This window comes from Sarcophilus harrisii, chromosome 2 (assembly GCF_902635505.1).
Source record: "Sarcophilus harrisii chromosome 2, mSarHar1.11, whole genome shotgun sequence".
Classification (NCBI taxonomy): Eukaryota; Metazoa; Chordata; class Mammalia; order Dasyuromorphia; family Dasyuridae; genus Sarcophilus; species Sarcophilus harrisii.
This window is the reverse complement of record NC_045427.1, coordinates 20887951-20903203: the sequence shown is the minus strand read 5'-3', so window position 1 is coordinate 20903203 and position 15253 is coordinate 20887951. Positions and strand designations below refer to the sequence as shown.

General features: G+C 54.3%; 1 protein-coding gene across 1 annotated transcript in view; it reads left to right on the top strand.

Annotated features, from left to right (window-relative positions):
- The window catches only part of DYSF (dysferlin), a 211045-nt gene that overhangs the window by 139415 nt on the left and 56377 nt on the right, over nt 1–15253 (top strand). Inside the window, 6 exon segments of the mRNA XM_031949204.1 lie at nt 2244–2337; nt 2763–2840; nt 12252–12433; nt 12912–13052; nt 13420–13449; nt 15044–15073. Coding sequence (XP_031805064.1) covers nt 2244–2337; nt 2763–2840; nt 12252–12433; nt 12912–13052; nt 13420–13449; nt 15044–15073 — 555 coding nt within the window.

Below are 15253 nucleotides of genomic sequence, written 5' to 3'. Positions count from 1 at the left end.
CCACGGAGAGAGAAGGGGGAGCCTGCTGGTGCTCCTGGCCCCAGCCCACAGTAGCTGACCTCTGGGAAGAGCACCCTGGTCCTGCCCATCAATCGAGGGCTCTCCCTATTTCCCCTGTGCCCCCAGAGGTTGTGGCCCACCTCCTGCCCCCTTCTCTGTGTCAGAATAACTGACAGGCCTCCTGCCTCCCCTGTCTCTGCCTGCTCAGCACAGCGTCCAGAGCCTGGGGCCCGTTGGACGCCCCCTCCCCCAGGCCTTGGGGAGCTCTGGCAGCCTGGGCCGGACCCCTCCCCCGGCCCACACACCAGGATGGCCGCGGGGGCGGAGGGGAGGCCGGGGAGCTGGCTCGTGCTGACCTGGCGTGCTCCAGAGGCAATTAGCCTGACAGATTTAGTGCTCCCGTAGGCCGCCAGTGGGGCCTGGCCTGGGCCAGGGTGGGCCCGCTCCCCTCCCTCTGAGAGCGGGGGCAGCTCCGTCGGGCTCCTTAGTGCAGGAAGCCCGGCTCTGGGGCAGGCCGGGCACGGGGGGCTCCCCCAGGAGGGAGGAAGGGCCCTGGGCCGGCGCTGGCCGGATCCCCGGGGCCAGGAGGGGTCGGACGGCCTCGCTCCGAGGCTCCTCCAGGGCCTCCTCCTCTGGCTTTCCAATTCCTGGGTGCGGCCTGGCCAGGTCCCAGGGGGCTAACCTGGGGCTGAGGCTCCTTTAGACTGGAATGGCTGTGACAGGGCAGGATTCTCCTCAGGCCAGGAGCTCCTGAAGGCAGGGCCGCGACTCCCGCCCCCACCCAGGACATGGCGGAGGGGCAGGTCTCTTGTCTCCCTCAGAGCAGAGCGGGCTCCCTGGGGGCGGGTCCTGGAGCTCCCCCCCTTCTCTGAGGGCAATGGCGGGTCTCCCCATTCCCACCAGGGGCTCCTGAGAGGAGATGCCATAGTTCTTCCTGCTGAAGCTCATCAGTGTTAACGGGACAGTCTTTATCGAGCCCCAACGCAGGCTGTGGGGGAGAGGGAGGAGGTATCCATCCCCTCTCCTTGGGAAACTGCACGCCTGGGGCAGCCGGGGCCCTGCTCTGTCACGCGGCCGAGCTGCGGCTGTCGGAGGCTCGCAGAGAAGCTCTGGCTCGGGCTGGGAGAGGAGGCTTCTTGGGAACAGCCTTCCCTGGGCCAGGAGGGAGGAATCCAGCTTTGGGCGCACAGAGAGGAGAGCCAGCCCTGGGGGGGGGGAGGGGGCGTCCGCTGGGCAGTGAGGGGAACGGGGGAGGAGATGGGGCCGGGAGGAGCCAGTGTCGGGTCGTCTGTGTTGGGGGGCTTTCGAGGAAAGCTGAAAATGGATTTTCTTCTGGTTGCTCGGGAGCTATTGAAGACTTCTGAGCAGGGGAGCGACTCACAAAAGAGCTGTAGTCAGGGATTATGGGACCCAGAGGAATCTGGAAAGAGCGAAGGCCGTGGCCGTGGGTGCAGAAGACTGGGGCAGGGACCCCAGCACACTGACCCGAGCCCCCCGCCAGAGGAGTCCTCACTCTTAAGTGCCTGAAGGGCCCTCCCGCCCCATTGGAGACCCTCCACAGAGCAGGAACTCCTCACTTCCCCTTGTTGGGAAGTTTTCCCCGACGTTGGGTCTGCATTTGTTCATTCCCAAAGGGAACAAATCTGGCCCCTCCAAATGATAGTCCATCACATGCTCGCATTCAGCTGTTGTGCCCCACCCTCTGCTGGGCTTTTCCTCTCCCCCCAAACAGCCCTGCTTTCCCCAGCGGCTCCTCACCTGACACGTCCCCAGGCCCTTCACCAGCCTGAGCACTTCTCGGCGACTAGAGGCCACCCTAAGCTGTGGCTCCCAGTCCCGAGCCCAGGCGATGGGGAGGGCAGAGGTCGATGGGACAGCCCCGTGCCCGAAAGCTCTCTCCTAATGCGGCCCAGGCCCCCTCGGCGATTCGGGCTCGGTCACGGCTCGGGCGGCCCTCGCTGTGTGAGCTCGGCTGGGTTGCTTAGCTTGCCTTGCCTTGGTTTTCCTCCACTGTACAGCGTGGGCTTGTCCTGGACGGAAGTCTTCAAGCGCCAGATTTTGGCCACTTTGGGGGGATATTGTACCTCAGGGGCCCCTTCTCGCTGAGGTTTGGGGATTCTTTGGGGACCAAGGCTCACTTTCAGAGTAGGAGCCATGTTTCTCGTCCCTGGGGCCGCGGCTCTGGGAGTCGGCCCGTCCCCGGGGCTCGGCGTGTCTCAGGCCCCCTCTCCTTACCCCCCCAGGGCGGCGTGGTGGATGACAAGAGCGAAGACTCCAAGTCAATCTCTACCTTGAGTTTCGGGGTCAACAGGCCCACGATTTCCTGCATCTTTGACTGTGAGTGACCTTGGGCCGTGGGGACGGTGAAGGGGAAGGGGGTTTGGGGGGGTCTCCAGTCTTTCTTTGTCTATCTTCAGGAGTCTTTGTGTGCACGAACATGTCTTTGTCCTTTTGTTTGTGTTTCTGAGTGGGATGTGAGTGACTCTCTCCTTGTACTTGTGTCTCCATGGGTGGGTGCCCGTGCACGTCAGTGCCGGACTTGGTGCATGGTTTGCAGACACTTCTGAGACTTCCCCTCTCCCTGGTCAGCCACGACATCTCCTCCCTCCGTCAAAGGCGCCCGGGGCCCTAGAGAGCTAAGTGCTGGCCCCCGAGTCCCACCGAGTCCCACTGAGTCCCACCCTCGTCTCCCAAGCCCTCTGGACTGAGTCCGGCCCCTTAGGTGCTCACCCCGGCTTTCCTTTCTTTCCCATTCCGTGAAGATGGGAACCGCTACCATCTCCGCTGCTACATGTACCAGGCACGAGACCTGACCGCCATGGACAAGGACAGTTTTTCCGGTATGTCCAGGGACTGGGGGGCTCCCTTAGGGACGAAGGGGCCCTGGGGACAGGGGAGAGAAATCCTTCTGCGAGATGCTTCTTGGAAGACAAACGATAGAAAGCTCTAAAATGTCGGACCTCTTCCCTTAAGCCAGAGCTGGGAAATCTGGGGGTTTTGAAAGGGAAGGAAACAAGACACATGTTTCTTTTAGGTCCAGACTAACTTCTTTCAGGTCCTGGCCTAACATTTCATTTATTTTTTAATAATAGCCTTTTATTTTCAAACTATATGTGAAGATAGTTCCAACACTCACCCTTGCAAAACCTTGTGCTCCAAATTTTTCTCTCTCTCTCCCCCCACCCCCTCCCCTAGACGGCAAATAATCCAGTATAGGTTAAACTTGTGCAGTTCTTCTGTCCCTATTTCCACAATCCCCTTGCTGCACAAGGAAATCAGATCAAAAAGGAAAAATGAGAAAGAAAACGAAAAGCAAATGAACAACAACAAGAATGAGAAGGTTGTGTGGTGATCCACGTTCAGTTCCCACAATCCCCCTTCTCGGTGCAGCTCATCCGTCACAAAGCTATTGGAATTGTTGGGCTGATCTTTGGGATTGCTTTTGACCAATAGTCTGGGACTTGGGTTTCCTCCTGGAGGCCATGCCCTTGCCTTCAGACTGAGGGGTCTCGTCTTAGACATCCAGGGACTTGTGGGATATGGGGTGGAAGAGTAGCCCTTATTTTCCAGGATTGTTGTTAGGATCAAGTAAAAGGTTTTGCAAGGATGGAGACATTCTGTGTATGTGCTCGCTATTAGTTATTACATAGAGACAAAGATTGCATTATTTTTCATATATCAGTGATGGAATAGGTTATAGGGCATAGCTCAGCGCCTTGGGAATGGGGCACTTGAAAATGCTAATTAAATAAGTGGATGAATGAATGAATAGGAGTCTCAGAGTCACAGGCACTAGTGTCTTGCACGTAGTAGGCGCTTAATACAGGCTCAGTGAATGGATGAATATGTAGAACACATACAAAAATCGTGGGCCAGTGATACAGATAAAACAGACGTAAAGGAATACGGTGTAGAGTGAGTCTGTAAGCCATGTATTCCATCCCTCCATCCATTCGTCAGTCCATCCACTTATTTTTATTCTTCCTGAAAGGAGCGGGTGAGTGTCCATGGGGCATGGGGGGCCATTGGCCCAGACAAGCAGAGAGACGGGGGTGGGCAGGAGTGATTTGGGTTCAGCTTCCTCTTGTTTTGGGACTCCCTGGAGGCTCAGCATCCTTGGCAGGATCCTGGGGCCTTAGCACAGAATGTGAGAAGGAGGAAGGGGCTGCTGGTCCGGCAGCGCAGAGCTCGGGAGGACGGGTGGGGGGCCCGGAGAGGGCTGCTGTGGAGAAAGTTGGTCCCAGCTGGAGGAAGTTCCTGGGAGCTGTTGGCTCTCGCCTGCCCGCCTGCCCTCCCCATCCCTGCGCGGAGCCATATTTCATCCGCCCGGGAGCTGTCAGACTGTGACTGATGATCCCATTAGCCTCCGCTCTCTTGGCCCTGAGCACGCTCTCCGGCACCCTGGGCACATTTGGAGATTTATGAGCCGTCACCGGGTGTGTGTGTGTGTGTGTGTGTGTGTGTGTGTTCATTCAGAGGAGGAGAGGAGCCAGGAGTCAGAGGGAGGGAGTTGTGAGACATATGGAAAAGTTGGGACCCTGCGTAGTCTTGGAGACTTGGGGGAGGTTGCTCTGTGGGCCGAGTCCGGCTGGTCCCTGACCAAGCAGACAAGGCAGCTTGTTCCCTCTTCCCTTCATGGGCCAGGGGGGCCTTCAGCTTGGCCCTGGGAGGGGGATCCTGGCTTGGGCAGGAGAGACGGACTCCTGGGGAGCCAGGGAAAAGCTGTGGGAGCTGGACAGAGGGGCCGGCCTCCCCCATCCCTGTGCTGCTGCCCACTGGAGGGTCGGCTCATCCTCCTGGTCGTCCAGCTTCCGGGCTGGAAGAGGGATCTCTAAGGCCGCTTCCCTCCGCTCTGGCCAGGCCACAGGTGGAGGGCTGGGGTCAGCTCTGGGCATCCCATTTCAGGAGGGAAATCAGGAAACGGGAGTGGGCTAAGGAGGGCACCTGTTGGGAGGAAGCCTGAAGAAGGGAAGGCTTGGGGAGGGAGGGGGACATAAAGGCTGACACATGGAAGAGGGATTTGCCTCTGGCCCCGGAGGACACAGCTGGGAGGGAATGAGGGGCGTGGGGGAGGTCACGGACGTCGACTGGGGTGTGATGTCAGGGAAAACATAACCATGAGAGCTTTCCCCAAGTATCATGGAAAACGGGAGCGGTTGCCCACGTCTGGAGATGGAGCTGCGTCCCAAGTTTCCGAAAGGGAGGCTTTTCTTCCCTCTCCTTCTATTTATACAGAAATGTCCATTTTTGTACAGTGTTAAATTCAGAATAAAACAAAAAAGCTTTAAAAAACGCAAGAGGGAAGAGAATAGTCTGCAAACTCTAGACCAGTGAGCTCGATTTCAAGTCCCGGGAAAACTCTAGAGCAAATCATTGAAGAGATGATTGGCGAATGTTCAGAAAGAAGCATTGATGGCAGGAAAGGGCTTCGTCCTAAGCAGGCCGTGCCAGATTCCCTCTTTGACAGGAATAAAGTCGGAGATGAGGGCAATGCTTTGGACATCGTCCAACTACAGTTTGCCTAGATTTTGGCAAAGCTTTTGATATGATTTTTGGGGGAAATGGGGGGGGGATAGAAATCAGATTAAAATATAGTCAGATGGTTCCAGGACTGGTTGGATGGTCAGATTCTGAGTCAATGCTGAGGCTTCGGGGTCTAGAAGGCAGGGCTCTCTCCCTAGCGAAATGCTGCAGACTGTGCCTGGTTCTGGCGGTGTAACCCATTTATCAATGATTTGGTTAAAGGTGGAGATGTGGAGGGGGGAGGATAATGTCAAGATGCAGAGAAATCTCCACAGTTTGAGCCAAATCGAATAGGATGGAATTCAGTAGGTTAATGAGTCTTCCATTTTAATACCAAAAAATCAATGTTACAAACTTAAGATGGAAGAAGCATGAGTTCACAACAGTTTTGAAAAAGATCTGGGGGCTTTAGTGGACAGCAGACGGGTGAGGGCTCTTTGTGGCCAAGCTCTGGGGAGTCTGATAATTTGTGTGGATTTCCAGGTGTTCCCCCTGTCCCTGGGGGAGTGTGCCAGAGACATCTCCCAGTTCCTTGGAGTCAGAATGGATATCACAGGGTTGGGTGGATCCCTCCTGAAGCCCCCTCCCCGGACCTTTAGCTCTTTATTTATAAAACCATGGGGGTTGGACTCGGTCTGACTACTTCCCCTCCTAAGCCTAGGCCCCTGTCAGGGTCCCCGGACCTTCTGTGCCTGCGCCCATTGGGACACGCTTCTGTCCCCTGTTGGGGGCCCCGGCAGGTAGCAGTTGGAGGACCCCAACAGAGAGAGTGGGCTGGGGCCAGTGCTCTGGGTTTCAGCGAGAGAGGCTGGGCTTTTGCCAGGATTGGTGAGGCTGAGATTTGAGGGAGGAATGGCGCCGTCTTCCCTCTGTTTCAGTAGCTCTGGGATGGGATCTGCCCCCCCTTGCCTTCCCAAGCGCAAAGGCCCTGAGTGGGAATTAGCAGGGTGCGAGGGCCCCCGGCTTTCCTGCTTTGGTCCAGGGCAAGGGATGGACCCTGGAGAAAAGACACTGGGGGAAGGCTGTGCTTGTAGCTCGCCAGGAAGAGGGGACTGGGGAAGCTGGGGGAGGACTGCGGCACCCAGGCCTGAAGCCTGAGCAGAGGAAATGTCACACTTTCCATCTCTACCCTCTGTGCCCTCCCCCCAAATAAACACTGTGAACTTTTGGGGGCTTTGCCAGGTAAACTTCCTCGGGGCTCCCTGTCGGGTGTGAATGAAAGAATTGATTGAGCGGCCGCTGGAAAGGAAAGCTGGGGCCAACGTGAGCAAACCCATAAAACCTCCAGTGTTTATTTTCACTCTCAAACACTAAATCAGGCTGTTCCGCCGTTCCCCCCTCCCCGAAGTCTCGGGGCTGGGGTCGCCGGGCTGGGGGGCAGGACGAGGGGGGGGGTTTCTGAGGAAACCGAAGCTTTGAGTCAGAACTTTTTAAATTTGAGTGGGGAGGGCGCGTTCCAGGAGCGAGCTGGGGTGAGGCTGTGGCCCTGCATGGCCCCGTGGGGGGGTCCTCGGCCCTTGAAGTGTTGGGGCTGAAGGGCTTCATTTCAGAAGAACCACAACAGTGACTGATGCAGTCTGACTGGGGAAAACCTTCCCCATGGCCTCTGTGCTCTTCCTCCAGCCCTATGGGAAGCTCAGTAGCAGCCCCTTCAGAGCAAGGCGAGGCAGCAGCCCAAAGGGAGCGGATTCTCCCCTGCCCGCCCCCAAAAGGGGCTTGGGGAAGCCTCCTGCTTCCTGCGTCATGGAACTGAGCCTTCCCTGTAGTGCAGGCATTGGGCACTTAGGGGTCTGGGTCCCTTTTGCTTCCCAGAAACCCAAGAAGTGGACATAGGCCGTGTCCAAGGGCCAGCCCCCGGGGCTGTAGCCAGAGGCCCCCACTCTGCCAGTGTGTCCCATGGCCTCGGGCACGTTCCCCAAACTCTGGGAACCTCAGTTTCTCCATCTGTCTTTGGGGAACAATAAGGCTGACCTGGCTTAGCTCAGGGGGCTGCTGAGAAATCTCATGGGGACCTAATATCATCATGTACCTGTAAGGAGGGAAGGAGGCACTTGACTGAACTTGGCCAGACCTCAGTTTACTTGGGAGAATTGGGGGGGGCACATGTTGCCCGAGGCCCCCCAGCCCCAGAGCTGGCATTTCTGAGGCAGCTTAAAGAGAAGAGGCACAGATTACGGAGCCCGGACCCCGCAGGGCTTCAGAGGACCCCCCATCACAAGGGCTCTCGGAGGGCATCCGGCTTCCGACTCAGATGGAGACGGGGCCATCAGCCCTACCTACCCCGAGCCCACTGGAACATCTCTGAAGTTCTCGGATTGACACATCAGGCCTCTGGGCCCGGTCAGGGTCTCGTGCGGCCTCTGAGGCCTCCCAGCCAGTCTCTGCAGGGGAATATCTCCAGTCTCTGAAGCCACTGCTTGGAGACCTCTGGGGATGGGGAGCTCACTACCCACCAAGGGGCCCGGGCCACGTTAGGCGAGTCCTCAGCGTTGGGACCGAATGTGCCTCTCAGGCCTGGCTCCCAGTCCTGCCTCTGAGCTGGGTCTGGCCAAGTAATGGCTCAGCGTGAGCCTGAAAATCAGGGCTTTCATCCGCTTCCTTTAGTCTGTTACCCCGGGCAGCTTGATCCCGTTTCCCCCAGCTTGGGGGACCGGCTCAGAGGCATTGTGGTGGGAAGAGGGCTGCTCTTGGAGACAGGGAGCCCTGGGTGCGAAACCTGCCTCTCCCATGATGGCCTTAGTCACTTTTTTCAGACTTGAGACGATAGAGAAGTTGAGGACCCACAGGGGGAGGAGGGGAGGGAGGTAAGGGAAAGGGGGGGGGGGGGAGAGAGAGGTGCAGGCCCAGGCAGCTCGGCAGGGGCTGCTTCTCAGAGGGGATGCTGGCCGTGGCCGGGCCAGGGGAGACCCAAGGCCTTCTCACTCTTGTCTCCCCCTCCGCTCTCAGGCCCTTTCCTGCTTTTTCCAAAGAAAAAGAATGGCTTGCATGTCTCTGGGGCATCGGGGGTCATAGGAACAAGACATCACCCCTTTGTTTTACATTGGGGGAAACTGAGGCTCGCCCCTTTGTGTTACGGGGGGTGGGGGTGGGGACTGAGGCTCAGCCCTTCCTTTGACACTGGGCGACACTGGGGCGCAGACACTGCGGCCGGGGTCTCGCGGGTGATGGGAAGGTGATGCACGTTCCCTGCACCAGCCCTGGCGCTTGGTGCGGTTCTGGGCTGACGGCCCCGAAGCCCGGGGCTCCCGCCGGGAGGGTTCTCGCGGCTCCTTCCTGCCGGAGGGAGGGGGGGCTGTCGGGGGTCTCCTCCCGCCCCTCCGCACACTGGGGGGGAGCCCGGGCGGCGGGAACAATGCCGCAGTGTCTGCCGCCGCCACCGTGCCTTGGCTGTGCGCGCGCCCGCGCCCCCCCCCCTCCGGGGCGTGCGTGCGCGCGCGTGCGGGTTAGAGCGGCTGGTCCCGGCCCGCGGGGCCTCCCACGGCAGCCGCGCCGCTACAATGCCCAATTGTGGTCTCTGTGGGAAGCTGGCGGGGCCGGGGCCTCCCGCTTATAAAAACAAAGCGGGGGGAGCCGGGGGTCGGGAACAAAAGGGGCTTTTAGGCGGGGCGGCCGGGACGGACTGGGGCTGTTTACCCCGCCGGGGGCTCCCTTCCCTTCCTGGAACCGGGCAGAGGCTCTCGCCGAGCCCCGAGCCGATGATATCACGGCCAGACGAGCCCTCATTAAGCGCAGACGCCGCCGGGCCGGGCCAGGGGAGCCGGGGAAGGGCCTCGGTCCAGCCGCCGCCGCCGCCGCCGTGCCGGGGGCTCCTCGCCGCGGGCGCGCGCGGGCGGGCGCGCTCTCGCAGCAGCGCGCCGGGGGAGGGGCGCGCGCGCCTCTGCGTCCGCCTGCCTGCGCGCTGTGTAGGGAAGGGCCCGCTGAGGGTCCGGCCGGGAGAGAATCAGGGCCCGAATCCCCCCGGAAGCCTCGGGAGAGCGCGCTGGTGTCGGGAGGTGCACGCGCTGGCCGCCGGGGCGCAGCGCGGGGAACCTAGGGCGGAGACCCGAGCTCCGAGTCTGCTGCTGCCCCCCCGGCCCCCCCCCCCCCCCGGCCGCCCCCCCCAGCGGTCAGACGGGTCACTGCTTGTTCTGCGCGCTCGTTAGCAGCGACTTTCTTGCTGTAAAAATGTCCCTCCTTCCCTTCATTGCGAAGGCGGGCGGGCGGCTGGACAGGGTTCTGCACGTGCGGTCACGCAGAACGTGCCCCCGGATCAGTGACGTAGCTGAGCCGCTCGGACGGAAGCGCCTCCCGCGCAGCTCTCCCTCTGGGGGCGGAGCCTTCTTCACAGACCTTCCAGAATTGTTCTGTGGCCTTCGCCTCTCCTCCGCCGGGCGGCGCTGCTGCGTGTGACGCCCCCCCCCCCCCCCCGTCCTGCTGCTGCGCTTTTCTCCCGCGGGGGGGAGTCTTCCCAGGCGTTCCTGAAAGCCCGTAGCGCCCCGTTAGGTGCCCACGCCGGCACCCGGCTGTTCCCGGACTGATGCGCCATCTCTCAGTCTCCGCGCCGGAGTAAAGTTCTTCTGCGGCTCTTTTATGTGCGCGCGCCTCTCTTTCTCACCTCTTAATTTAATCTTTCGGATGATCATCCCAATCAGGGTCAACTCATACCCGTGCCCTCCATTCGTGTATGTTACCTCTGATTGCCCTGAGAAAGTTCTTAGGTGTCACAAGTATCATTTTTCCGTGTAGGAGTGCAGACTTTCTATTCATTTTTTTGAATGTGAGCTTTTTAACCTTTTTTCTTTTTTCTCTTTACCTTTGTATGCTTCTTTTGAGTATTGTGTTTGAAAGCCAAATTTTTCTAGCTCAGTCACTTCATCAGAAACGTTTGGGAGTCCTCTGTTCATTAAACATCCCTTTTCTCTATTTATTAAATATCCCTTTTCCCCTGAAAGATTATATTCAGTTCGCTGGGAAATCCTTCTGGGTTGTAATCCCACCTCCTTCGGCTTCTGGGATATCACATCCCAAGCCCTCCTCTCCATTGATATAGAAGTTGCCAAGTCTTGTGTTATCTTTGCTGTGATTCCACAATATTTGTATTGTTTCTTTCTGCCTACTTACAATATTTTCTCCCTGTCCTTGAGCTCTGCGATTTGGCTATAGTATTTATAGGAGTTTTCATTTTGGGATTTCTTTCAGGAGGTGATTGGTGAGCTCTTTCAATTTCTATTTTGTTCTCTGTTTAGGATACTGGGAGAACTTTCCTTGATCGTTTCTTGAAATATAATGCCTACACTTTTATTTTTTGGATCATGACTTTTAAATAGTTCAATAATTTTAAGATGATCTCTCCTTGATCCATTTTCCAGGTCAGTTGTTTATCCAATGAGATATGACACCTTTTCTATTTTTTTCATGATTTTGTTTTGTTTTTTCTTGATGTCTCATGGAATCAATAGTTTTCACTTGCCCAGTTCTAATTTTTAAGAAATTATTTTCTTTAGTAAGCTTTTGTACCTCCTTTTCTATTTGGCTGATTAAGCTTTTTGAGAGATACTTATGGATTTTTCTGCCTCTTTTACCATTTGACCTATTTTTTAAGATGTATTTTTTTCAGTATTTTTTGTACCTCCTTTACCAAACTGTTGACTTTGTTTTCGTGATTATTTTGTATCCTTCTAATTTCTTTTACTACTTTTTCCTGCTATAGCTCTTATTTGAGTTTTTAAATCTTTCTGAGCTCTTCTAGGAATCATTTTTTTGAGGCCTGAGAACGATTCACTGTTTTCTTTGAGGCTTTGGATAGAACTCTTTTGACATTGTTGTTTTCTTCTGAGTTTGTATTTTGATCTTCCCTGTCATCATGGTGACTTTCTACGGCCAGGTTGTTTGTTGTTGTTGTCGTCTGTTCATTTTTCTAGCCTTTTTCTTGAATTTTAATTTTCTGTTAAAGTTGGGTTCTGCTCCCAAAGTGGAGGGGCTAGTGTGCCAAACTTTAAGTTCTTTGTACTTCTGTTTGGCACGTAGTAGGTGCTTAATAATGCTTCCTGTCTCTTAGCTATGCTTCTGGAAGCCAATCTGGGCCTTGATGGCTTGTATCAGTATCCTCACACAGAATTACAACTAGGAACTCTTGGGTACATTTAGTTGAACAGGATTTGGTGGTAATGGGTGCAGAAGCACAGTCTGCCCTAAACTGGTGCACAATACCAGTGAGTTAGTTAGTGGTCTGTCTCCCAGAGAGACTGACCTCGATTCTTACTTCTGAATCCTCTTCCCTTGGGAGGAGGAAGGGAAGGGGAGGTGATAGATAAGGGCATACAGTAGGGGAGGAAGTAAGTTGTACCTGAGGGGAAAAATGCTGTGGAAAAAAATGTCTTGGGGGCAGTTCCTTGGAGGATCACCCACCCTAGTTCTGGCCTCATCCTGGATCCTCTCTGTTACACATCAGATATTTCCAAGGACCAGAATCTGAATCTTCTCCCCATTTCATAGTTGGGGTCACTGCAAGACCTCTCTTTGAGTTCTGATTTCCTCTGCAAGGGACACACCTTGACTCTGCCTTTCATTAGCAGAGATGATTGGCAGGTCTTGAGCCTGGTGACCTGGCTCAGGTGATCACCCCACCCGCTTCTCCAGGTTCTCTTTCATGAATCCTGGCACATGGGTTAACTCATTTACACCATGAGTCAGAGGTTTGCTTTCTCACAATTCTGACCTGTCTCTTCTTTTTCTCCTGCTCAACATAGACCCTTATGCCATAGTGTCCTTCCTCCATCAAAGCCAGAAGACGGTGGTGGCAAAGAATACGCTGAATCCCACTTGGGACCAGACACTCATCTTCTACGAAATTGAGATCTTTGGGGACCCCAAGACTGTTGCAGAGAACCCCCCTAGTATTGTGGTGGAGTTGTATGATCATGATACTTATGTGAGTACACCTCCCTCTGGTTCCTCCACCCCATCCAAAGGTCTGAAGCCCAGAGCAGCATGAAGTGGTCCTCCTAATTAGGAAGGAAGCAGTCTGGTATAGTTTATAGAGGCAAGGGGACTTCTGGCTTGGGGCAAATCACTTTGCCTCTTGGCTTCCGTTTTCTCATTTTTAAAACAGGGCCTAATAATAGCATCTACCTCCCAGGGTTGTTATGAGGAGCAGACGAGATAATTTTGTCATTTCTGGATATATCTTCTTACCAAACCCTGCTTCCACCTTAGAATTGAGCTGTCCCTATAATAAAGAAAAATAGTTAAAAACCAGCTCCTCCAATGACAGTATTTGACAACATGTGCAACATCCTGCTTCCTTCGTGCCCTACCTTGGTGCTGAGAGCAGGGGATCTGCCGTTCTGCCTTGTTTTTCAATGACTCGGCATGGTTTGTGATGCTGGGTTTCTCCGTGTTTACCGTAGGGCGCCGATGAGTACCTAGGGCGCTGCATCTGCCGACCGAGTCTGCAGCAGGCGCCGAGGCTGACGTGGTTCCCGATTGTGAGGGGAGGCCGACCTGCTGGAGAGCTTCTTGCAGCCTTTGAACTCATCCAGAGGGAGAAGGTGAGACATTGGCCAGGGGAGAACAAAAGAGCATGAGGCAAGATCCTGGATCTTAGATGCTCTATGATGATTGGGACTGCCTTTGTGGGCTCTGAGATAGCCAGGGGTTTAAGTCCTGATTGCTTCCTCTCAGTTGGGAAAGGGGATCATGTTGCAGCTGGATGGACCTTATCAGGGAAGGCTTCTGGGAAGAAGTGTTTTTTGAGTAGCATTTTGAAGAAGGTCAGATAAATAATTCAGGAGAGAGGATTCTTATGGGGAACTTGGAGGAAAGATTTCCCTGGAGGAGTGAAATTGGGAAAAGTATCAAATAGCTTCAGATTGTGGAACGGATGGGAATGACATTTTTTCCTCCTTTTTCCCCTAGCCGGCGATTCACCATATCCCTGGTTTCGAGGTAGGCCCTATACTTTTTCTGCTTTCCAAAAAGTTTTGCTTATATGAATTGAGAAAAAAATGAGAGAGAGAGAGAGAGAGAGAGAGAGAGAGAGAGAGAGAGAGAGTGTGTGTGTGTATCTCCATAAAACCTTAGCCAATATTGGCCAGGAAGGGCTCTTACTATTCAAAAGCCCAAGTTTATTTTCCTAGGACTGCTGCCTCAGGGCCACAACCCTTTTAGGTCTTGTCACCTTCCTGAGCACTGAGTCAGTAGGGCTACTCCTTCAGCCAAGACATCAGGAAAGCCCAGAAGTTCTTTCTTGGCTCCGTCCTGGGTGACAGGCTAAGGACAGAGGAGTCACAGAATCCTGTCGCATCCAGCTCAGCAAATGAGCCTCCATCAAACACCATTTGGGGATTCGACGCTTTTCTCAGCCAGGTCATTCTAGTTTGGCTTATTGGAGGAGTCTGTCTTCCCTAATTATTGTTGTTGTTGCTACTATCAATATCATTATCATTAATATTATATTACTAGGAACCTCCAGAATAACTGCCTCAGATTTGAGGAACTTGGTGGGCAGCTTGGTGGGGCAGTGGATAGAACATCAGCCCTGAAGTCAGGAGAATCTGAGTTCAAATCTGGTCTCAGACACTTAACACTTCCTAGCTGTGTGACCCTGGACAAGTCACTTAACCCCAATTGCCTCAGCAAAAAAACCCAAACCAAACTAAACAAAAAGATACATCAAACAGTGAGAAAGATTCCCCATGAACACACTTGTACATTCAACTGCAGAATGTCACTCTGTCAGAGGAGAAGAGGACACCCCCCAAGGAGCAAAAAAAGGCATATCTGATGGGAGCACAAATAGGCAGTAAATACTCAGAAAGGGGCACTCGGTTAAGGAATATGTGTGGCTGCATTTTCTAGTTTACAAAGTTCTTTCCTTACAATCTGCCTGTGTAATGGGTAGCATGGATACTGTTGTCACCATTTTACAGACAAGAAAACTGAGGCCCAAGAAGGTTAAGTGACATGTCCCAGATTACTTAGGGAACAGTTAGTGAGGGACAGAGCTGGGATATGCGCTTTCGTTTTCTGATCCCAAATCCATTTTTTAGTATTTCCCTGCATATTTTTTCTATAGTTTCTGTCCGGCTAATTCTCTTTTCTTCCTTTTCTTTCAGCATTTACAAAGTCTTATGTTCAAGGGCCTTTGTTTACATAGAACACTCTGAGAGAGTTGGCTCTAGCCCGTCCAGGGCAGTTACAGAAAGCAAGAGCGTGATACTGGTCACCCTCATCCCTTAGCCTTGGTAACCTCAACCAACGTCTCTTTCTTCTAATGATCAGGAACTTACTTCTTTAATCTAACCTAAGTGGGCATATGTGTCAAGACTTCAGTCAAGCTGCCGGTCTTTAGCTCTTCGAAACCCTTCTCCAAATGATCGTTCCAAGATTCAGAGGAAATCACGGTTGTGAAGCTTGTCACAAGCAATCTGAAGTGGTCCATGACTATTCATGATTATTAATGAGGGATGTATTTTTTTTTCTTGGTTTCCTATTTCTTCCTTTCCTGAAAATCCTGGACTAAACTAACCGCGTGCCCCAGCCGAGTGAGATCTCCAGCGTCGTGGACGAGGTGAGTTGCGCTGCATTGGTTCCGTAAGCTCCTTGGGAGCTGGGATTGGGCACGGTGCCTTCCGTATGATTCACTCGGGTTCTGTATTGTTGGAGAAATAAGAGAAGGAGCAGTTAATGCCCCGACCTCAAGAAACTCCCAGACCAGGGACCCCCTCCTACGACTAGAAAGCTGCAGAAT